This window comes from Notothenia coriiceps, unplaced genomic scaffold, assembly GCF_000735185.1.
Source record: "Notothenia coriiceps isolate Sejong01 unplaced genomic scaffold, NC01 NC01_scaffold00022209, whole genome shotgun sequence".
Lineage (NCBI taxonomy): Eukaryota > Metazoa > Chordata > Actinopteri > Perciformes > Nototheniidae > Notothenia > Notothenia coriiceps.
This window is the reverse complement of record NW_011354910.1, coordinates 120,492-143,851: the sequence shown is the minus strand read 5'-3', so window position 1 is coordinate 143,851 and position 23,360 is coordinate 120,492. Positions and strand designations below refer to the sequence as shown.

The 23,360-nt window shown below is 40.4% G+C and overlaps 3 protein-coding genes across 4 annotated transcripts in view; 1 reads left to right on the top strand and 2 right to left on the bottom strand.

The window, feature by feature from the left end:
* Positions 1 to 1,063: 1,063 nt before the first annotated feature.
* Positions 1,064 to 4,847, bottom strand: LOC104953825 (desmin). The gene is made up of 11 exons (XM_010780848.1): positions 4,624 to 4,847; positions 4,297 to 4,450; positions 4,014 to 4,163; positions 3,446 to 3,565; positions 3,266 to 3,361; positions 3,047 to 3,181; positions 2,855 to 2,965; positions 2,655 to 2,765; positions 2,408 to 2,532; positions 1,367 to 2,323; positions 1,064 to 1,157 (listed from the first exon to the last, which is right to left on the bottom strand). Exons 1-11 carry the CDS (start codon positions 4,845 to 4,847, stop codon positions 1,064 to 1,066), a joined length of 2,277 nt encoding a protein of 758 aa, XP_010779150.1.
* A 3,792-nt stretch (positions 4,848 to 8,639) lies between these two features.
* tstd3 (thiosulfate sulfurtransferase like domain containing 3) lies at positions 8,640 to 12,038 on the bottom strand. The gene is made up of 4 exons (XM_010780845.1): positions 11,759 to 12,038; positions 10,765 to 10,932; positions 9,708 to 9,867; positions 8,640 to 9,243 (listed from the first exon to the last, which is right to left on the bottom strand). Exons 1-4 carry the CDS (start codon positions 11,880 to 11,882, stop codon positions 9,186 to 9,188), a joined length of 510 nt encoding a protein of 169 aa, XP_010779147.1. The 5' UTR covers positions 11,883 to 12,038; the 3' UTR covers positions 8,640 to 9,185.
* Positions 12,039 to 12,639: 601 nt separating this feature from the next.
* Positions 12,640 to 23,360, top strand: part of usp45 (ubiquitin specific peptidase 45) — a 38,744-nt gene continuing 28,023 nt past the window's right edge. For both annotated transcript variants that reach the window (XM_010780844.1, XM_010780843.1), the window contains exons 1-5: positions 12,640 to 12,922; positions 13,912 to 14,014; positions 14,498 to 14,667; positions 15,073 to 15,173; positions 15,411 to 15,511. In XM_010780844.1, the coding sequence (XP_010779146.1) occupies positions 13,912 to 14,014; positions 14,498 to 14,667; positions 15,073 to 15,173; positions 15,411 to 15,511 (475 nt within the window). In that variant the 5' untranslated portion in view covers positions 12,640 to 12,922. The remainder of the gene's footprint in view (positions 12,923 to 13,911; positions 14,015 to 14,497; positions 14,668 to 15,072; positions 15,174 to 15,410; positions 15,512 to 23,360) is intronic.

Genomic DNA, 23,360 nt, shown 5'->3' with positions numbered 1-23,360 from the left:
TTTAACGATAATTACTTTTTTTCGTTTTATGGTTTTTGTATCTCAAATCTTAGTGTGTAAAAATATATATTATTATTTTCTTTTATCAGATATTCTGATATTCAGCATTTTCTTTGAATAGGAACTTCTTTATTGCTGGTTACTCTTAATTTGTATTTCAATATGTTTTGTCCAAAGTCTTGTCCAATCATATTAAGCAATACATATTAAGCCATTTTGATCATTCCTTTCTTCAAAAGCAAAATAATTTAGGGTTCTACTAATGTAAAAGCACTCTGTAAAATGATATTACATTCATAATCTACAGTTGACCTTATTCAGATGTGTTAATTTGTAATACTGGCATAGTCATGTTATTGCTGCCATAACATCACTGGTCCTGTTCCTATCTTTTGTTGCAGATTCTCTTGCATGTCTCTGCTCTACGCCCTTGAACAGGACACTGAGTGTGTTTGGCATCTGTTGGCCAGATCCAATCGCTCCCGATCAGCAGCAGGAGGAAAAGGTGTGGATATGGATGGAATGAGGACAGGAAACGGCTGTGTGCCGTCACTCTGCTGCAGGACAGAATTTGAATGACTGACTCCTTAGCCCTCGAGAAAGTGTCAGGATGACCGCCTCAACCCTCAGGTGACTCTGTCTTTCTCTCTGTTCTGCTCTTCTCTTGCTACTTACTTTCCCTTTTTTCACTCCTCATCCATCCAAGCCAAAGCTACCAAAATATGCAACACCTCATTCCATTATTGAAAATAGTATTCATAACATTCTTTGTCCTTATAAGGCACATCAAACACAAACACTGAAAAAGACATCAAGAAAGACAAGGGTGATTGAATGCTGATAGCTTTATTTTTGGTAGAAAAAAAGGGGGAGGGTAAGGCACACTAAAGTTTAGAGGTGTTGGCATTTAAACCCTATGAGCTGAAGATTTCGCTCTGGTCATGGTCTTCTTGTCCAGGGCAAAGGGTAAAGGTCAGAGCCCAGACATGGGCTGGTCAGTGCAAAGCTCAGAGGGGCGTGGAGGGTTAAGGGTGAGAAGCGGTCACTTGGGAATTCATGCTGCTCATTCCTCGTCAGAGTCATCAGCTGCACCACTGATGATGTAGGTTTGTTCCTGGTGGTCCATCTCCAGCACGTTATCCTCATTTTTAACCGTTCTGGAAACATCAGGAAAGAACAAATAGTGAAAAAGAAAAAAAAAGCTTGTTCGACTTCTTGATCCCTGCTGCCTGTATACATGGACTTATACCTCACCCTGTCAGAATATTGGTTAACTAATTCCTTCTTTATCAAGGATGTTTATTTTCTTGAGCTATAGTGCAATAGGTATGTTTAAAAAAATAGGAAAAATAGATAGTACCTTTACCTAATGAGTACCGTCCTCCTCTCTGTCAGCTCCACAGCCTGCTCTGCGTAAGGCTCGTGGACATCATATCCATCCGATCCATATCCTATCCCGTCGCCAACTCCTCCACCAACTTTCCCCATTCCACCAACGGCGGATAGTGCGTCACCTCTACCCACACTATCAATCCCCTCGCTGCCTCCGATTCCGCCATCCATTCCAGCAGAACCCATTCCTTGTTTGTTACCTCCATCTCCATCTATGGCTCCACTACTTCCATCACCCGCCCCTCCACCAACACCGCCACTTCCTCCTCCGGACCCCATGCCAGTGCCCCCCATACCACCAGCCCCAGTACCCAATCCTCCAGCACTATTGCCCAGGCCTCCAGCACCAGTGCGTGCACCCCCAGCCCCAGCACCCAAACCTCCAGCACCAGTGCCTGCACCCCCAGCCCCAGCACCCAAACCTCCAGCACCAGTGCCTGCACCCCCAACCCCACTACCCAAACCACCAGCACCCAGTCCGCCAGCACCAGTGCCAACACCATTCATTCCTCCAGCACCCATTTGTCCACCACTACCCACACCTCCTTCCCCAGCTCCTACACCAACACCCCGAGCTCCTGATCCATGACCATAACCGATATCAGCGCCTCCTGCCCTACCAGCAGGGCCCATCTTGTCATCTGGACCTCCAGCACCCATTCTTCCAGCCATTCCTGCAGCGCCGCTACCTAAACCCGTTCCCATGCCACCTGCACCCATAGCACCACTCATTCCTGCTCCACTCCCCATGCCACCAACACCTCCCATCATTGTGCCGCCACCCATTCCACCAACACCACCTCCTCCTCCTCCTCCTCCTCCTCCTCCACTGAAGCTCATCCCACCACCAATGGCACTCATGCTACAACTTCTAAGAGAGAGGGTTTGCATCATGCCAGAGAGCCGCAGATCCTCTCCTTCAACAAGTTTCCTGTAACAAAAACAAACCAATGTTATCATTTATTTAAACATATTTAATGGCATTAAATCCATTGTATCACATGTTTTCCCTCACCTGTATGTTGTAATTTCAATCTCCAGAGACATCTTGACGTTCAGAAGGTCCTGGTACTCGCGCAGGTGCAGGGCAATTTTCTCCTTGTAGGATTTCAGCTCAAACTGCAGGGCCTCAATCCGAGCCTATTCGGTTAACAAAACCATCAAATTACTGTATGAATTGATCATTGCTGTGGCTTTGTATCTGCATGCATATACAATCTGGTGTGATCACATGCACCCTGGGATTACAAGCCTATATTTACCTGCAGGTCTTCCAGTTCCTTCTTGTACTTGTCTTGTGTCTCTCTGATCTTGAACTCAAGAGCTTCATTCTTCGTCCTCAGGGAATCCAATTCACGGTCTTTGTTTTGGATCTAGAGACATTTAATTGGGATTCAACTCATTCAATATCAATTGTCAATCACTCCTTATTTAAAAAAAAGAAATCACTTGTAATACTCACATCCTTTTTGGCACCTGCTATTTGATCTCTAATGCCTCGAACCCTATCCACATGCCTTGACGTCTTACTGGTCAGATCTTCAAACTTGCTTTTATACCATGAATCCATCTCCTAATAAAAGGGATGAACAATGTATATGAATGTAATCTAAAAAACAGAGACCTTGCCCCAGCTGATGTGTGATTATTTTACCTGGAGATTTTTGGCTGCTATGTCGTCATACTGGGTTTGGATTTGTTTCAAAGCGGCTGCCAGGTCAGGTAGCTCGAATGCACTCTGAGCTGTCGCGTGAGCTGAGTAGATCTTGCTCATGAGCTCCTCAATTTCCTGGGGAAAAACATTTCATATTAAGTAATCAGGAAAAGGAAAGGCAAGCTGATTCAATCATTCTTACGTGAAGTTGTTATCCACCTGTTGATGGACCCGTTTTAGGAATTCAACTTCAACCTCCAGCTGCTCCAGCTTCTTCTCCAAGGCGATGCGAGAGGATGTGGCTTTGTCAACATCCTAAAGAACACACACCACGATTAACTTGGCACTGCAAACTAATTTGAAGACAAAGGAGGAATTGGTTAATTAAATGCAACCTACTGGACGGAAGGTTTCAATGTCTAACTCGGCTTTCCTCCTCAGCTCCACTGCCTCCTCATATTTGATTTTGATTGCCTCCAGTTGAACAGCTGTGGAGTCCTTCGCAGCCAAGGAAAGGTCCTAAAAACAAAGAGGCCAGAAGTAATTTGGTTGCCTTTCAGATTAGGAGGTTTGTGCAAATTGTAGATCAGCCACTTTTGCATTATCATTTTCTATTTGAACTTATTTCCTGTGTGAGTGTGTGTGTGTTTGCGTGTGTGAGTTCAAATGTAAAATGAAGCCATCTCATCTGTGTATAAATCATAGCTGAAGACAGCTGTGCTCCAGGACACCTAACACGCGGAGGCACGTCTCTATTTGCCTGCCAGAAATAAGCCTGTTACCAGGTTAGCAACCTTGAAAACACCAAGTTGACATCTTGTATTGTTGCTTGGATGGATCCAATACAGCTCAGTGAGGTGTAAAACCTCGCCGGAAACAAAACAATTCAGTCCTTATGGTCTACTAAGCATGTGAAATGTAAAAAAAGGAATGGAGGCGATGCGCGACTTGAAGAATTCTGTCTCACCCGCTGAACTCTCATCTGGTCAGCAATCTTTTTCAGCTCCCTCAGCTGTTCCTCGTATAGCAGGCGCAGACCTGATGGATTCTCAAAGCGGTTCTGGTACGCCTCGATCTCAGATTCCAAAAGCCTGTTCTGCTGCTCAAGTGATCGGACCTGTACAGGAACATATATTTTGTGATTTAAAGTGTATCTAACCAGACACTGATATGTTTCCTGTCCATTTGCATAGGTATTGATCGGTACTGATAGAAGAAGTAAAATGTGGTTAGTATGAAGGCCGCGTTACCTTGTCAATGTATACAGCCAGTCTGTCATTGAGAACAATCATCTCCTGTTTTTCAGTTGTACGTGTGCTGAGGAACTCTTGGTTCTCAGCTGCAGCAACATCCAGATCAATAGCAGGTTCTCCAGTAGGCCCAACACACACCATGGCTCCTGCACTCACACTGAAGTCACCCATGAGCAAAATACATCACATTTACTGAAAGAGTAAGGAATGTCTTGAAAAAGAGCAAAAGGTAAACATGTTTATAACGGCAAATAATAATCCGACTATGTTACTCATTACCCCTACATCACTCCATCTGTAGTCACTGCAGTTGACAGTGCTTACCCTGCCCCACTAATGCGAGTCCTGCGTGCGGCCGAGACGTTCCTCTGTCCCGCTGAATCCACACGCATGCTCCCGGCCCCTGATCTGCAGGAGTAGCCGGCGGAGGCATGACGGGAGTCTCTCCTGGTGGGGGATGGGCTGGACATCCTGACCTGGTAGGACGAGCTGCTGCTGTCCTCAAAGTGACGGCGGTAGGACGAGATCCTGTCCTGGCTGCGGCTCATGGTTGGGTTTTTCCTCTGGTTCTCTGAAGGGGGATGGAGGAAATCCTCAAAATACTCAAGCAAGGCCTGTCTGTGGTACTCTACAGTACTGCTTTTCAACCTTGTTTGCACTCTCCGATTGTCAACCCAGGCTCTGGTTTTATACCTCCCATTTCTAGCCAAGCCCTGGCTTTGTAATGGACAGCCCAGTTCATGCCATCACCTGTGGAATCTCGAATCTCCGCACCAACTCAGGCTTGACCTGCTGCTCAGATATCTGCCAGCAGCTTGTGAGGAGCAGAGCTTAGTGGCTGACCTCATCGCCCATTAGTCTTTCTGTAAAACACAGAGTGTGAACACGTATCAGCCTCCCTTTTATCAGATAGATTTTGCCAGGATTATGGTACATCCACCACCTCCGTGTCCACCCCAGACCTGGGCAGCAGGCAGGCAGGCAGGCAGGGTCCGGCAGCCGCCAGTATAGGTAGAGCAGTGATGTGATGTGCTCTGATGGGACGAGGGACTTTAATAGAACGCTGAGCCGAAGCTGGAGGGTGACCTGATGAGGCCGCGGCTGCAGAGGAACAAAGAACCCCAGCTAGATTTGGCATTATTAGTACTTATTTGTCTGATCTGTTTCCAACATATTAGGCTAAAACCAAAGTAATCAGAACAAAAAGAAAATGAAATGAACTGCTTCTGAGGGAAAATAAGGAGGAAGAAGAAAAGGCGGGGGGGTTTGAAGTCTGGAGTTTACGGTTGACATGGCACGGTGATGAGGGGAGAAACAGTCACTGTTTCCCAACACCTAGGGTCAGTTAACGCTGCACTGTCCTTAACATTTACTGTAAACATGAACTACCAGCAACATTAGCCCTCATTGAGAATCTGAAACTCACACACACAGATAACAACAGAATAACTAAACCATAAACCGTCTAAAAGTCAGATGATATTAGTTTTCAGCACATTGAAAACATAAAATCCAAGTAATAAAATGCTTTAAGGGAATACTTAAACCCCAAAATGATTATTTGTATATTAATCAGAGATGGCAAAAGTACACACATCCTTTACTCAAGTAGAGATACTTGTGTTTAAAAATACTCTGGTAAAAGTAGAAGTACTGACTTATTTACTCAAGTAAAAGTAAAGAAGTATGGGCTTTGAAATGTACTTAAGTAAAAAGTACCCATAACTACCAGCTGTTTTAAAGAGTACCTCACCTCCCTTTATATTAATAGAACAATAATGTCATTGTTAGCTAATGAATGTTTCCATGCTGAACAACGGCAACATGACAACGTTTTCATTGGTCCCTCTTCTTTAGAGAAGACCAGGAAATGATTGATACACGGATCGTGTTCAAATCAATAGGCACGCAATGACTCTAAATAATAATTATCACGCCACCAAACACAGATTCAAACTAAAGTAACCAGCCTGTTTGGAAAATGTAATAAGTAGAAAGTACAGGTAGCCTATCTGTGTTCAAAATGTAAGAAGTAAAAGTAAAAAGTCGTGGAGTAAAGTACTGATACCAGAAAAATGTACTTAAGTACAGTAACAAAGTATTTGTACTCCACTACTTCCCACCTCTGATAGTAATAACTAACACTCTTACATTGAAGACAAATAATCTAAATAAAATAAAATACAGAGACGGTTGTTGATGTATTGAATCACAATATCAGTTTATCCAATGTCAAACTTTCATACAATGTCTGCAAGTCTCATTTAATCAGAAACTCCTCATTTTAAACACAAGTTGTGGACCTGCACAAGTATGAGGCGGTTTTCTTCTGATGAACAGGATAAAGAGACTTGTATTATACTGCACAATTTTTGTGAGTACAACCAGATGTTTTTTATTGCTGTTATAAGCATAATTATTCTTTACATTTTGACCCTAGATCTTGCAGCAGTGTGGAATCAGTCCCCTGAGGCTCGAGCAATCCATTTCTACTAAGCTGCTATTTTCATGTTGAAATCAAATAACAGCACCAAAATATTGTATTTTCTATTACCAACTGTATGAAGCCTCACTCAAAATGCTAACACAATTTGACCTCCTACTTTTTTTTTTTATTGTATTCAGCTAAAAACAGCTAAGGAAAACCTAAAATAGAGATAGAAATCCTTTGTTTCAGAGTTATTTATTTCACTTTGTCTTTACATTTAAATATAAATATGAACAATAATGTGGAGTTTTCCTTGGCTGCTTGGAGGATACTGTTTGCTATAAACAGAAATGGCATTCACACATATTTACTCATGCATCATGAAAGTCAATTATACGTCAGTCTCCTATGTGACATGATTCAGAATCAACAGCTTGATTCTAAGTTTTGGCACTTGGATACATTAAACTCATCTCTGGAATGTCATTTGTGTGGTCTGTGTGGACTTTCAGGTCAATTCATAAAAGGGAAAGTTAAAAGAGAACAAAGTCCATGGCCGTGGTCGACTTACAGAGGCATTCTTCTCAGTTGAAAACAACCGCATTCATTATCACGGATGACGGAGGAACCTGTTAATGGTCCCTCGAGGGTGGGTGTCAAATTCATACTGGGAAACAGTGGATATTAGACATGGCCCTTCAACACCGTAGATCATCTGAGTCCCAACGGCTGTCACTTCAGCCGGCCACCCTATGCCTATTTATAGAAGAAATATATTCAGACAAATGTTTTCTCATGTCCTTTTTAATAGAACCGACGGCCATTGTCCATAAATTGCAATGGTGGGATGCAGCTAAGGGAAATGACTCAAGTATTGTATTAAAGTAACACTTTGAGCTACTTTACTTGGGCAATTTCTTCCACATTATACTTCTACTCCACTACATGTTAAAGGTAAATATGATACCTTTTACTCTATTATATTTATTTGGCAGCTTAAGTTACTTTGAATGTTTTGATTATTAACACACATTCTAATAACTTATTATAAAAAGTGTTTATTATTGATTGAGCTACCCATCAATCAATTCATAAAATAAATAATACAAATTACATACACTTTTACCAGCTGCAATAAGGAAATGATAAACACATTCATGGATCAATAACTGTAATCCAGGAATATATAATGTATATGATTCTGGAATGGGCTATTATGTAGAATGAGTACTATACTTTTTGCCCTTGAAGTATGTTTTCAGTACTGTTTCTGTAAAAATGGAATGAAGTTAGATACTGAATGCAAGACTTATAGTATTTGTACACAGTCGTATTGCTACTTGTACGTAAAGGGGCCCTATTATGCACATTTTTAGGTTCATATTTGTATTTTTTGTCTCTACTGTGACATGTTTACATGCTTTAATGTTCAAGAAGCTCTTTATTTTCCTCATACTGCCTGTGCTGCAGCACCTCTTTTCACCCTCTGTCTGAAACCAGAGCCCAGTCTGCTCTGATTGGTTAGCTGGTCGGCTCTGTTGCGATTGGTCAGCAGCTCAATGTGTGTGAAATGTCCAGCTCCTTAGCATATCACGTACAATGTGTTGGAGTGCTAGCCAATAGGAGCGCCAGTGTTGCGTAGTGATGTCACTATGTTGGTGGAGTAAACAAAGGAGTCCAATGGAGGCGTTTCAGGCATGGGGGGAATTTGTGGGAGAGGAACTCCCACTGGAGAGAACTTTGTGATGTTAGCCTTGGCAGACCATTAACATGCACACAAATCCATATAACACACTACAGAAAAGGGAAAAGCCCCCTAAAAATAGGGCCCCTTAAAGTAACATATTTCAGAACTTCTTCTTCCATTTATAAATTGTAAAAAAAAAAATACAAAACACACTCTGAATATCAGTGTTAATCCAAATTATAATAGTATTTATTGAATGAGTTTGGCAACAATTGCAGATGCATCTATGACAAACAAAATAGTTAATATTTACAACACATGATCCGAAATGCTGAACTATCTGTATTATGAGATGGATGGCTTCATTGTATTATACAATCATACACAGTGGAGTAGTCATTTGCATAGTCTGGAAACAAAATCTCTATTAATCGTATATTCATGATTGTAGTATGGTTTACAACAATCACTGGTGATATATGTGTCTATTTAAAAGTTTTTATCAGTTTTAAAAGATAAATAAATTAATGTACAAGTAACTTCAAGTGACATTGCAGTATTTTTTAATACAATCAGCAGCAGAGAAGTGTTCTGGGCCCTCCTATTTCAGTCTTTGGGATTCACAGACAATATTTTCTTTTTAGAACTGGCTCTTAAAACAACAGAAAAAATAAGGAACCTTTTAAAAACCCTCCTCGTTACGCACTCTCACTTGCCAGTCAGATCTTGAGTAAAGGCTTTAAATATATTTATTTTTCTTTAATCCTCAGATCAGTCCTGCTGCTCATTTTTCGACCAGTCTTGCCATCCACCCAGGTAATTATGAACACTGAAAGGGAGAGAAAAGGGAAGAAAGTGAATGACAAAACACAGGTGACTCAAAAATAAAACTGCACTAGTTTTACTTTTCCTGGATCAACATTGTATTATCCTGCATTTAAAAAGGCATATATTGTTAGCATTTTGAGCTAATTACCCTTTTTTCCCTTCTTACAGTTAGACACTGGCACTCTATGAAAAGAGCATTGCATGATGGGTTGTCCTCATGCACAGGTCAGTAACCTCAAGTTGGTGAGACTTATCACTGGCTCACTATGAAATGTCAGATATGAACTTAGCCATAACATTTGACTGGTACACTAGCCTTTGCCTGTGATAACAAAATGGTTTTAACAAAAAACAAGAAACCTTATTCGTTGTACATGGCTAGAATACTTTGGTAATTTATTAATTTAACGATGAGGTGAGAAGTAATTATTTTTTACAGATTTATGGCAGGGAAACATGTCTCACTCTTTGTATCCCAGGGAGGCGGCTGTGTCCAGGGCGTTTTTGCTCCTGATCCCTGCCAGACAGGTGAACACGATGTTATCTGTCTGCTGGGGCATTTCACCTCCGTACTTTTCATTGAACTCTTCTGCATCCAGCTGGAGGGCATTCCCCACCTGTGCCACTGCAAAATCAAACCAGCACATACAAATGTAGTATTAGAAGTAGTACTTTAAATATATGTTATTAGGTAAATCCAAACTTGAATGTGTCTGGGAACAATTGTGAGTCAAATCAGAATGTCAACCATTAGGAGCGTTTTTAAGTAGACTTTTAAACTGGGAATGTAGTATTGTCTTTCCATATTATGTTTCCTTAATTAAGGGCCTGCTATTATAAACTGAGACTGAGGAAACCAAGTAGCTACAACAGAGCCCTGGGTGTGCGTGCTGATGTATAAATGTTTTGTGTGATGATTTAGGACATTTTTAATGAGCCCTGATAACATACTAGTAACACAGTGGTTCTCAACCTAGGGGATGGGACTCCCAAGGGGGAGTACACAGCGATGCACACTGAAATGTAGAGTCTGTATTTAACCCATCCATGTATTAGGAGGAGTGGGAAGCTACTATACAGCGTCCACAGAGTAGTGACAGGGTGTGGTGCCTTGCTCAACGACGAGGTGAACTCGCAAATTAACAGTGCACACTCCATAAAACTTGGTCCGTTCTGAGACTTGAACCTGTGACCATTCTGTTCCCAAGCCAAGTCCCTACAGACTGAGTTCCTGCCACCCAACTAAATATTAAATAAAATATATAAAATAAATAACATATTTATAGACAGGGCTGTTATTGTTATAATTTGTGCTTGGATGTGGGTTTTCGAATCATCATTTACCAACTAATTTAACCACTTGCCAGCATAAAGTGCATCTATTTATGCACACAGATTATGAGCTATCACTGCGTTTTGAAGTGTGGGGAAGCCACCTGGAGGATTAGGGATTGGATCTGACGTTATATTCATGCCAACCTAACACACATTTTCTGATTATTTTAGGAAGTGTAACACTCACGGGGGACGTTAATTGACCCAGGGATGGAGCCATACTCCCTGAGCTCCCATGGCTCCCTCACATCTATTACCACAGCCTTCCTGCCAGACAGGAGCTGCTTCAGCTGCTCATAACTCACATCTGTGCTCTGTGGCGCTGAACTGAACCCACGGAGCAGCAACTCTGTGTCTGAAAGCAAAACCAGAGGTGGAAAAAGCACTATAGCGAAAGAGGCAATATCAACTTTTGAAAATACTCTTACAAGTAAAAGTCCTGCTTCAAAGTCCTACAAGTACAAAAGTGTTGATATCAAAATATGTACTTAAATTATCAAAACTAAAAGTACTCATTATAGGCAATAGCCAATTTCATAATCTTATATATTAAACTACTGGATTATGATGCATAAATGTATTCCTCACTGATGGTAAAGCTAATTTGAATTATATTGCATGTTACTTGTTAGACGCTTTTATCCAAAGCGACTTACATACTCAATACTGTGTACAATCCCCACAGGAACAATTTGGGGTGAAGTGTCTTGCCCAACGACATGCTGACTGCAGTGGGGTTTGAACCTGTGACCCCCTGATCACAACACCAAGGCTCTACTGCGCCACACGCCTCCCTTTATCTATATTGCTCCTACACATCTTAACCTTAAATTATATTGCAATGTTTATTAATTGATTTATGTTTTGTAAATAATGACTGCATCTGTTTAGTAACTAACTTCCAAAACGTAGTTGAGTAATACGTTTAAATGAAAAGGCTCAGTTAAATGCAAGTACCTCCAAAATTAACTTTAGAATAGTATGAGTAGATGTACTTCATAACATTGCACCATTGAGCAAAACAGACAGCATGAACATTTTCATAACATTATAGTGAGTCACGAGCCAACCAGCTGACATTTAAATGGACAGTAGCCTAGACGGGAGAACTTGTTTGGAAATAGTACACCGTTAATGTAGTAATAATAATAATAATAATAATAATATAATGTAAAGCTCACGTTTGCAATCGTGGTGAGTGTTGACAAGGCTGGACACAGAGCTTCGTCCTCCAGGCAGGACGGTACTGTTCCATAACAGCCTCGGAACAACTGCTGCAAACCTCCAACACCTTCTGAGAGCCATGCGTGAACAGTTATACCCTGGCTTACACTTTATATTAACACTTCGTCAACACAAAACCCAATAATTTCGCAATTATACAGCGAGCAACAGCTACTAAAATTCTAACTGCTCACCCTGCCAACAAGGACATGCGCATGCGCAGAAATACGGATACGGATCCCTTCAAGGTCTAAAATACCCTCTCCCAGAGTAAATGGCTCTGCCCTCTCCTAACCTGCTCTTATCAAAGTTATTGTACCTAATATATCAAAGTTCAAACCATTACCAACACAAGTCAGTGCTATGTTCTCTAAGGGGCAATAACTTTTGCACCGAAGTTTGATCGAAGAGATAATATAAGATATATGAAATAATGCACATGGTCGTAGGAAATCCGGCAGAGATCTCTCCACATAGGTCCATTTATTTAATATCAAGAGTTATCATAATACTTCCATCATTGCATATGCCGCTCTTAGGGGCATGCATGGCTTTTTTTTGTTGAAGATACCAATAATTTCACGTAGAATAAACAGAAATACTTGACATAATAATTCAGTTTGCACTTATAGTACGACAAATAAGGATACCAAAACCGGTGTCTTTAAATAGAACATACGAACAAACCAATCCCCATAGTTCCATGGTTTTAATACGTTGGAAAGGCTCCTGAATACCTCAGAAACTGGTAAGCTTTGCCTTTTGCTAAGACATTTCCCATTGAACATGAATGCAGCATTAGGCCAAGCTGAGTTGCCGTAGTGCGTCACATGTTGACTAGGACTGCCAGTTGATGCAACCGAAAGCTTAAACAGTTTTAGAGAGTCAAAGGCCAACACGAACAATTATTAAGAAAATTATGCTGTTATTATCGGTACTCTGTAGTTTGCATTGAAATGTCTTAACATCTCCGTTTGTTGTTGGATAAAACACACGTGTTAATCTTGTATTTATTCTGACAAGCTAATGTAGCTAGCCTGTTTGCTAGCCAGGAAGAGTTGACATCTCACTGTTGGCTTCAGGTTAGCTAACACAGTCAACATAGGAGCTAATATTAAGAGGTGAGTTCATACAGCTTTGCCAAATACAACTGTGGGGAAGTTATGTATTTATTGTTTCAATGTAGGTCCTCTCATGCTCATCTCAATTGGACTATCGAGACTGCTTGGGGCTTCATAACCAGACACTACTATGTAACGTTTGTTATCTCTTAACATGGTATCATATTTTATTTGGCTAGCTATATTTATTCTTAGTGACGTACTATGAACTATTTGGACAGTTGCATGTTTAGTTGTTTTGGCTATAGTAAACAATGATTTTGAAATAGCAATGTGGCTAGGGATAAGTGATTTTTGAAGGGTGCTTTGGGGTGCTACAATGTATTTAGGGATGACAGTGTATCAACAGTTTTAAACAGACCCTAACATTTGAGGAGGATTTTTTTGGATATTTATCTTAGACGTATTACTTACTATACAATTATAATGTCCAAACAGTGGCATATTCTTATCAAGCAAAGTCATCCACTTCACCTAAGAAGTGTTTAACCAGTTAAATACCAAACTGAGGGTGTAAAACCCCTAAAACCAGCATGAATTAAAAATGTCAGCAGTTAATCAACAAGGAAAATAGAAATATCTGTTGATGTCATTAGGAGGTAGAGCTAAGAAAGTCATTGGTTACATTGACATTTTATATATTTAATTTGAAATTCAGTTTCTTAAAAGTCAGGACTATGCATTAAAAGAGATCAGATTTAATCAGGTGCCAAGTAAATACCCTCAAAACAACACATTAGGTTGGCTTGCAACCACTGATTCATTTTAGATCTACTGTGCCAAGTGCAAAAGGCAACCATAATCATGTTAATTTACGTGTATTTTTGATTGCCATCTAGCTGGCTTTCAATATATTGTGTGCTCCAATAAGTACAATTATCATGGCAGGTATAACCTTGTGCAAGTGTTGCTACATTCAATTACTTTTGTTGAAACACATGTTAAGATAGTTTGTTTATGTAAAGTAACACCTATGTTTTTTTATTCAGATGCGGCTAAAGGACCCCTTCTCTTTGAAAGCCGCCGATATGACTAAGCGGACTAATAAACCGAGGAAACCTCGAGATGAGGAGTCATCAGATGAAGTCAGCGGTAAGTCACTGAAATAGCACAGTGCACCAGACTGTTGACATTGGGGCTGTATATTTACTTTTGTAAAAATGTTCACCAAGTTTATTTAAAAATGTACCAAGTATATTAATCCCCTGCCCTTTACTAATTAAAGTAGTTAAACACAGCATTGGTTTCAACTAAACTGCAATCGTTTAAAAAAAAAAAATCAGTTTATTGTCTAGATAATATAATAATTATACATTTGTGCTACTTGAGCAGGACAACAATCTGTATGAATACCCATAATGGAATGTGTACCTTACAATGGATTTTATTAAGGTACTTGTCTTTCTGATTTTGTGGGGATGTCCCATCTCATGTTATTCATTGTAGGTGCTTTGCACATCGTCCCCCTTTCAAAACATAATCACTGAGAATTGTAGAAATGTTCCTAAAAGTTTTTTTTAAAGCGACATTTGAAAGGGTAAATGTTTCATTACAGCATATTTTGTTTTAAACCAGGGTTGACATGCCAGCATGTGAGTAAAGCAGTGGACCTGAGCTCAGTGAAGAAGTCGGTGCTCTCCAACGTGTGGGTGGTGTGCTCTGAGTGCCTAAAGGAGAGGACCATGATCGATGAAGAGCCAGCAGCATCCCATGACATCCTTGTGTGCTTAAAGTGTGGCTTCCAGGTAACAAATATTTGTAATTGTATTTTTCAATAGTAATCAGTGCAAACTAGGGCTGCACAATGACGTTGGTGCGTCATTGGTATCTCCAGATTAAGGCTTCAAAGTAATAAATATTAAGTCCACTATGACAGGACGACAACATGTGCTTGTTGAACCAGACTGTTGCAGAAGCGCGTGCAAACACAAGTATGTCTGCTCCGTTGTTGACAGCTCAATGCACATTTTTAAATGATTCCTGTGGACAAAGATTAAATTGTTTTGCAATGTGTGAAATGTGCCAAATGTCCCTAGTGCTGCCTTTTTAAAAAGATGGTATGCTGTACATTAACCTTAATGGAAGTAGTTTGATAAACTTGTTAACAAAGATTTTTATCTTTAAGCAAAATAAAATGTTCTTTCTTACAGGGCTGTAACCAGTCTGGGGTCCAGCACTCTGAAAAGCACCACCAAGCTTTCAATCCGGAGTCTCACTGCATCACCATCAGCCTGAGCACGTGGAAGGCCTGGTGAGAAACCTCAAACTGCATTCATTGTCAACTTTATAAAAAAACAAGCCTATACACACTGCCAATGTGTGTAACCTTGCTATGACACACGTCAAGATGCCTCCAGTGGGTGGCTTTACATAAAAAGAAAATGGCATTGTGTTTTCTATACATATTTCCAGACCTATATATCATTTACCATATTATATTTGACAGAAACCACAGAAACTTAAATTCCTGTTTGTCTCATTGTGTCAGGTGCTATGAATGTAATGAGGAGCTCTCCACTCACTGCAACAAGAAGGCTTTGGCTCAGACGCTGGACTTTTTACAAAAGCACTCCGTCAAGGCTACATCAGGTAATGTGTTCCTCAACAGGGCAAAATCCTGGAGGTCTAACCCTCTGATGAAAACTGATGAAAGCTTTGGTTACAGACAATGCATCTTCACTTCAGGGATGTAATCAAAAGTGTTTTTAATTTAAACAACCTTGTCAGTCAAAGTAGAAAACTGACTGACTGTCTAGCTGACTATGAGTGGAATATGAATGAAAGGAATGGAAATAACTGGTCATATAGTTTCAAATGTTTTGCTGTCAGTGATCCATCCATCTGACTGCAGTACACATGCTCCCCCTGGTGGTAGTGGTCATCTGAATCCTTGCATCTTACCTGTCATTCTCAGTATAGAGGCAGCTAACATGTGCGTTATGAGGGAATATTGCAGTGTGAACCCCCAGGTAATAGGGGTGTTATTTCTTATGAATGGATACTTCTCTTTATGCTGTGGGCCTGCAGTTTTTCTTTAATGCCTTCTTATGGGCATGAGCAACAGAACGCGGTTTATTGCTTTGGCTTTCACCTAAATTAAATTTGTTTTGGTGCATTGATGCATAACATAAACCGCAATAGGGAATTCAATTATAATAACTACGAAAAACAAGAAACTAAATATAGACTAAAAGAAATGTGCAAATAAAAGTAGGAAAAATATACTAAATATGTACAATATATGTGAAATAAAATGAAAGATGAATGGAAGAAAATTGCAATAGGAATATGATCAAATATGTCAAATATAATTGTGAGTTCCTAGTTGTAGTTTTGTCCACCATGTTAGCATCTTGGCCATAAGGGAACTGAGTAACTGTCATAAAAAAATTAAAAAGAAAAACATTTGAAATACATTTCATATTCTGTACTTTTTCACAGTGAGATCAAGTGAAGAAATTCACTTTAAAAAGTATTTGAGTTGTGTTGCAGCAGGTTGTATTAATATTAATATTTGACAGCCTGTCTGCCTACTATTAGATTATGTCCTCTCACTTCACTCAGGCCACCTGAGCCATCCTTGCCAGGTCAGTCAACCATATAGATATTCTACCCCCGCCCCTCGACCCCTTTCCATACTTACACACTCCCAGACCTTCTGTTCCTGCCTCCCTGCTCCTCCCTTACGTTGTGCTGGCGTGTTGAGAGGCCTCCTAACAGGCTGTAGCTGATCAAGGTGGTGGGCATCGCCACGCTCAGTCCCACTGACCGCCTCAGCTCAGCCCAGTGGCCAGAGGCCAGTGAAGCTGGTCCCCAATCAGTCTCTCAGCCACATATTTAGAGTTTGTGGGATTAATGCCACAGCAATCCACCCCCACCCTCACCCCCACCCTGCACACTGCATCACTGCACACATTAGCGGAATTAAGGCGCCTGAGCGATGCTTCCCGGCTGGGTTCCCTGAAGAACAAGAGCAGCTGCGCGGGGTTCAGCAGCCACTGCTCTGACGTTCTTTTGTCTTTCATCGCTATCTGTTTCCGTCCCTCGCCTCCTCCGCCGTGCCGCTCTGTGTCTCACCACCTCTGGGCCTGTGTGCTGCACTAGTGGGAGCCAGGGTCCTCAACAAGTCAGTGCGACTGGATCCTAACAGCTGGAGCGCACTAACTCTCAGCGGACACACACTGACTGTGGAAAGCATCATTCAATTCAAGCAAATACACTTTTTTCTTTCGATCTGTTTTACACCTTTTTTTTGTAGCTTCTACAAACGGTTTTATGTTTCAGAAAGATTCAGAACAAGGTTAATTTTAATGAAATAATGTGTTCCTCGCAACAGAGAGCACACGCTGTTCCTGAAACAGAGTCTTTTATTTGTGAAGTACATTGCAAACCTGAGGAATTTGCACATTCTTTGAGTAAGTTGTGTTTTTAGAGGCTACACCAAAGCACAGAGCAGCATTTTAGGGACAGGACCTCAAAGTACAATAAATTAAATGTCAAACATATTAATTCAAGTTAAATTCACCCATTACTAATAATTCTGCTCTGAATGATGCTGTTTCTTTATTACAATATGTTGTATTTTAAAGCCTAACCTACAAAGAAGGGTTTTCTATGTTAGTATATCTGTGCTGCTACCTGTGATCCACATTGGTGGGAATCAAGCTGGACAGTCGCTTCCTACAGCTTCCCCTTGCCCCTTTAAATTACCTGTCACCTCTGCTGCCACCCAATTGTTCCACACCGGTCGGCCAAATTGGTATGGAAGCGGGCGGCCATTGTTGCGGTAAAAAAGGCGGTCGTTGTCTGTCGAGGAGCTTGTGAAATTGCATTTCAGTATGAAGGCCATGTTTTCGGTAGCTGCCGCTGTTGTATGGTTTCTCCTATAGACCCAACGCACAAAAGAGCCCCGGCAAGGATCTTTTCTTTTTTTTTGAATCTATAATTATTTTGTACAACAACAGCTCAGGGTAGAAAGAAAGTCGATTAACTGTGGTCTCTCACCATCAAGGCTTTCAGCTCAAGTGCCAGAGTTCCTGTAAAATGAGAGTTGACCTCAGGGAGCTAGGATCCAGCTTGTTACACAGACAGCTGGGGAGGCTTTGTGGAGCAAAATTAAAATGTTGGAATAGGCTCCAAATACTTTTTGCCATTGAACTCTGTCAATTCGGTGTTGTTTTATGGTAGCGATTGTTATTGGTACTGTATCATTATATTACAAAACTGTGTATCTTAATTTTGAATTTAATTTCACAGCTAAAACATTCTGTTACGTAAATCTTGACTGTTAGGCAGTACTGTATGTATATTTTAAAAGTGAAGTGTTAACCATAGGGCTGTGCATCTTCACTGGTCTCACGATTCGATTATCCTGTCTTCGATTCGATATCCCGATGCATCACCAGTCATACCAATGCATTGCATCCTCCATTTTCTATATTACTGCACATGGCTTCTTTTTCATCAATGAATACATGCAGTAAATATGAACTCTCTTTTTATTATTTAGAAAGTGCTTCAGAAATCAATAACATAAATGTTGACATTAATTTATAAACCAAAATAAATCAATTGTATAGGTCTAGCCTCCCTATATCTGTGTGTGAAATTTTTCCATCCTCAAAAACTAAAAACGAATGCTTCTGCAGTCTAGCTGCAGCTTCTAGCAACGGTCTTCTGTTAGAAAAAGGACACTGGACGTCCTGAATGTGGCATCACAAACATGACTTGAGTCTGAACACAGCAGTATTTACAACAGCATATAAAAACAAAAATACTGCATGTGGGTGCACACTTATTCTCTGTCTTACTGTTACATAAATCCCATTTATCATATCTCAATCAGCGATTAAGTGAATAATAAAGTTTCTATCAGATTATTATCAGCCCGTCACTCATTATTTTCAGGGTTGGGAGGAACAGAGGAGACGGTGATCGCGGAAGCTTTTTTCCTCCTGCCTTCACAAACTTTACACACGTATCGTCTGAAAATAGCAAGAGGACATTCATACTCTGCAATCCAAGACTTAATTAAATCCACCAAAAACCTGACATGATTTTAACGCGAGTATTTTTTTAAAACAGAAATCCCTGTGTGTCTGAGCCGCAGCGACACGGACTGATTTAGAGCGGGTCCTTCTGCTGTTGAACATGCACAAATGGTTACCACTGAACACGTTCTGGACTGGTGTTCTTGTGTTGGTGGACAAAGCAGACTGCTCCGTGTTTGGTGTCGCTGTGCCGCTGTCACGTCTGTTCCCTGATCTCTGCGCCACCGACCGATTTGATATTCAAGTGACAGTGAGTGACGTTATTGTAAAAATCCACGACCGCATCGCGATGCATCGTAGACACGATTAATTTCAACACTCCTAGTTAACCAGTGTCTATCATCTAATATTGTCTGTATGTTCTAGCTTTTGTGCACTTTCCTTCAGATTTGAAAAATGCTGACAGACTTGCACATTCTTTGTATTATTTAATTATTAACGCAAGGATTATGGAGCTATATCAGGGTCATAAGTTTTGATCATTCAAACAAATAAAATGTATTTGAAAGTTCAAGTTTTTATCCTGAACTTTGAAAAATACAATGATGTACTCAAAATAAAAACAAGTATTTGAAATAATTTTTCAGGTTGGATATTATTTTGATTCAGTTCAGCAATTTTTTGGAATAAAATATTTATTTTCAGTTTTAAATCTTATTTTTTCAAGTTTCAATTTTTTTTTCGCCTTCAGATCACTTTTCACTTTCAGATTTTTTTTTCGCTTTCAAACTTTTGGCCCTGATGTTGCTTGGGGGGCGGGGCTTACCAAAGAGTAGTTTAGCATCCTGAGTGACAGCCCTCCCTCTGTCATGTTGCCTTCATTGATGTAAGGTAACGCAAGAAATATAACTCAACAATTTCTATACACAATACTCCCGTGATTGGTGGTAAACAAAACTGATACCAGTGTCAAAGTTCCGTTAAGCGAGCTGTTGAGTATCGTAGTTGGCAACAATCGCGGTATAAGAGCAATAAACTGTGCTGGAATGTGATATGACGTATCCGCAATTAAGCGTTGTCCTTCCCCACTTCCACGTATCTCAGTGAACGCAGCATAGTTTTGGCTTGGCTTTTGCGATCAGAATCAGAATAGATAGGCGAAGTCCCTCCTTTTCCGGTGGAACTCCATGGGAACTTATTTCGGAAAAATTATGTATTGAAGTCAATGGCGAGAGAAAGATTATATTTCGATCCCGTTTCAATTGTGCCACGAATTACACATATGATGTTTGTCAATTTAAAAGATAATTTTGCAAGTTAATAAAAAAAGAATTGCCGTAAAACTGTGAAGTAACACTTTTTTTTGTGTGAAACCGCTCAATGAACTACATCTCTGGTCTCGCACAATACACGTCACCAGCATCAAGATGGCCATCACTACTGTCTTGCCAAAAAAGGGATTGACTCATCCTCACTATCAGCACAATGAAACACGTCCAGAAGAATGTCATGCAAAGCTGCCTGCCTGCCTTCCTTCAATTCTCCCTGAACTGCCTGATTTTTTTAATGTTCAGTGGTAACCATTTGTGCAGATAGCATGAAGTTCATTTGAGTTCAGCTTGGAGTGAGATTTTTTTTTGGTGAACCGAAAAAAGAAACGTTCATGTGTACAGTGTTACAAATATATTGAACATGCACAAACTACGGTTTCCCATTAATGTACCGGGCGCTACAGTGGAATACGCACATACCCAGTGTACCCGCGACTCTTACAATGAAGCTCGATAATCAGCTCACGGCATATAAAATGGCATATAGGTGTAAGCAGAGGTAAAGTGCTATTTTATAAGTTGGGGTCCTCACCTCCTCTAGGGGTCAGGGACTTGTCCCTTGGAAGAATTTTTTTTTAAAATAATTGAGTTTGAAACCTGGTGCACTTTGAGAGCAACGATGAATTTAAGGATACATCTCTCAGACACGCAGGGCGATCTACGTTGGTGGGGCAAGGCAGCTGCCCCCCCCACTATGAGAAAGCCTTGCTCCCCCAGCTGGCCCCCCCTAACTTTGTTTTCCCTAAAAACTGTACTAAAACAAACATACACTATTTCACAAGGCTTCTCAACACCGAAAAAGAGCATTTACATTAGTCAAATAGTGAATTCATTTAAAAACTAGTCATTTTAGCTGCGGTTAAAAAGGCAGCTACGCCCTGCATTAAACTGCGGAGCGGCGTTCACACAGACCGCCGGCTCCACAGGCTGCAGAAGGAGGAACGAGGCTGTCCCGCAGACCCTAGTGGATCAGGGCTTCCCCTGGGAGATTCCCCTTCCACTAGTTTTGTTTTTACTAAAGGACGAGGAGCTTTTTAAAATAAAATATTAATAAAGACGCTGCCGTTAACTCGATCGTTTAAACAAGCCACGGGCGCTGTGTTGGCGCGTTGACGTTACAAAAATATTCGCATTACGCAGCGCTAGCTTTGAGATCGGATCCACTTTGCTAACTATGCGGTACTATTAACACGTAAACTAATCACAGCAATGAGGCCGATCAATGAAACCAGGATACGATCCTGTTACCCTAAAAACAGGATTCTTAACACACAGTCTGCCTGTGTGCGTTTGATAAATACTTTCTGATGTTTATATTTATGATAATGCTACTTATTAGCTACATGGCCCTACACGTGTAAAGTTATTACAAGCATTTGTACCGTCGCTTTTCACAATTCAGACGCTGCTTGCAGGCCAAGTAGCTGGGAGTGATTCAACAACAGGACAAAAGAGAAGCATATCTTAGAAGTGATCAGGACGAACAAGAAAGAGGAAAAGGGAAAAGAGAGTTCACTGAAGAGACCCGGAGGGGGTCAAGGCAGGAGGAACGAGGAGGAGATGAACACATATATTGAGAGGAAGAAGACATTAGCATATGTGAGATTGGATAAAGATGAAGGTCCAGAAAGAGGGGACAGAGGCAGTGATCAGGAGGCAGATGAACTCCAGCTGAACCACAGCTTATGTCTTATTCCTCCGTACATATTTCATCACTCAGCGCCACAAATCTAGCAGCTCTTAGTATTGACACATTTCTGATTGAAATGTGTTGCTGCACAGGTCACCTTTAGCTCTCTGGAAGGAGATGGGTGATGTACATTTTTGTACTTCAATTATAACTAACTACTTTTACTGCACTTACAGTAAGCACGAATTCTGGAGTCACTTCTCTGAATCGGGCTTGCCTTTGGTCTATTACCATCTTTGAAAAAATCGAAACCAAAATGTTGGTCATAACATTCTAGTAGTGGACTACCGTACTTACATGTTCCCACCTCAGGGCACAAACATATAAATAATTACTAGGAAATCTTCCTTGAATAAACAATCGTAACAGCGACTGCAGTTTGAAATAAGTAGCACATGAGACTTGTCTTAGCTAAACATATGCACACTGGAAACGTAAGGGACATTGTACAAAATTGTATATTTAGCAAACTGATAATAGTTTATCGTTTATAGAACAATTATTTACTACCTCTATTTAATTCATATAACAGAGTGAATGCTTAGCATTGTCAAGTCTTAATCTAAAATACAAAAACTGAACATTGCCTTTCTTTGCCATCTTTCTTCATAAGACCTTTGGATATACACTTTCTGTGTCTCAATGCAGATGACACATGAGACGATCCATTATTTTAGCTTCAATAGGAGGGTAACATGGTATGGTTGACGGGTTGAAAACAACTGAGGGACGTGTGTCCAATATTGTTACAAGTTGACAATCATTATATTATTTAGCAGGCAAATTTTGGATAATTGGCCATTTGACTTGGTTAATATTAAATTCAATATGTAATAATGCTTAGTAGCTACGACAGACATATTGCATGTCCCCACTAAGACTACCAATTTTTTTTAAACAAAATATATATATATATGACTTTAGTTGACATTGTAATGCAAACACCTGTATCCATCTAATTCATTGCTTAAGAATAATTGTTGTAGGTTTCCTCTCATTTTAAATTGTTGAAGTAGAAGCTTGGGGGACTTCAAAGGGGCACCCGATTGTTTGTCTGACACTCTTGTTTCTCTTGTGCATTAAGACACTTGTGTTAGGGCATGAATAACAATAAATAGTTATAACAGTAAATACCACGTACTGTCCGCCCTCCCATCCACCCTGCAGGACCTCTTGGCCCCCCCTTTGCCACTAATGTAAAATGTTCTAGAACTGCTACGCTCCAACACCCGATACTGAAAACAGAACTGTAAAAATTTTCCTTTTCTTTGTATGGATAGTTTTACAAATGCACTCACTTCTTTAAACTGTGATTCTTGTTGTACTGTCATGAAGTATAAACTGTTTGTCAGTTTATTCCTCATACAATGGCTGCCAAAACGTTTGAGACGCACCACTGAGATAACTAGACTAAAGTGCAACTATCA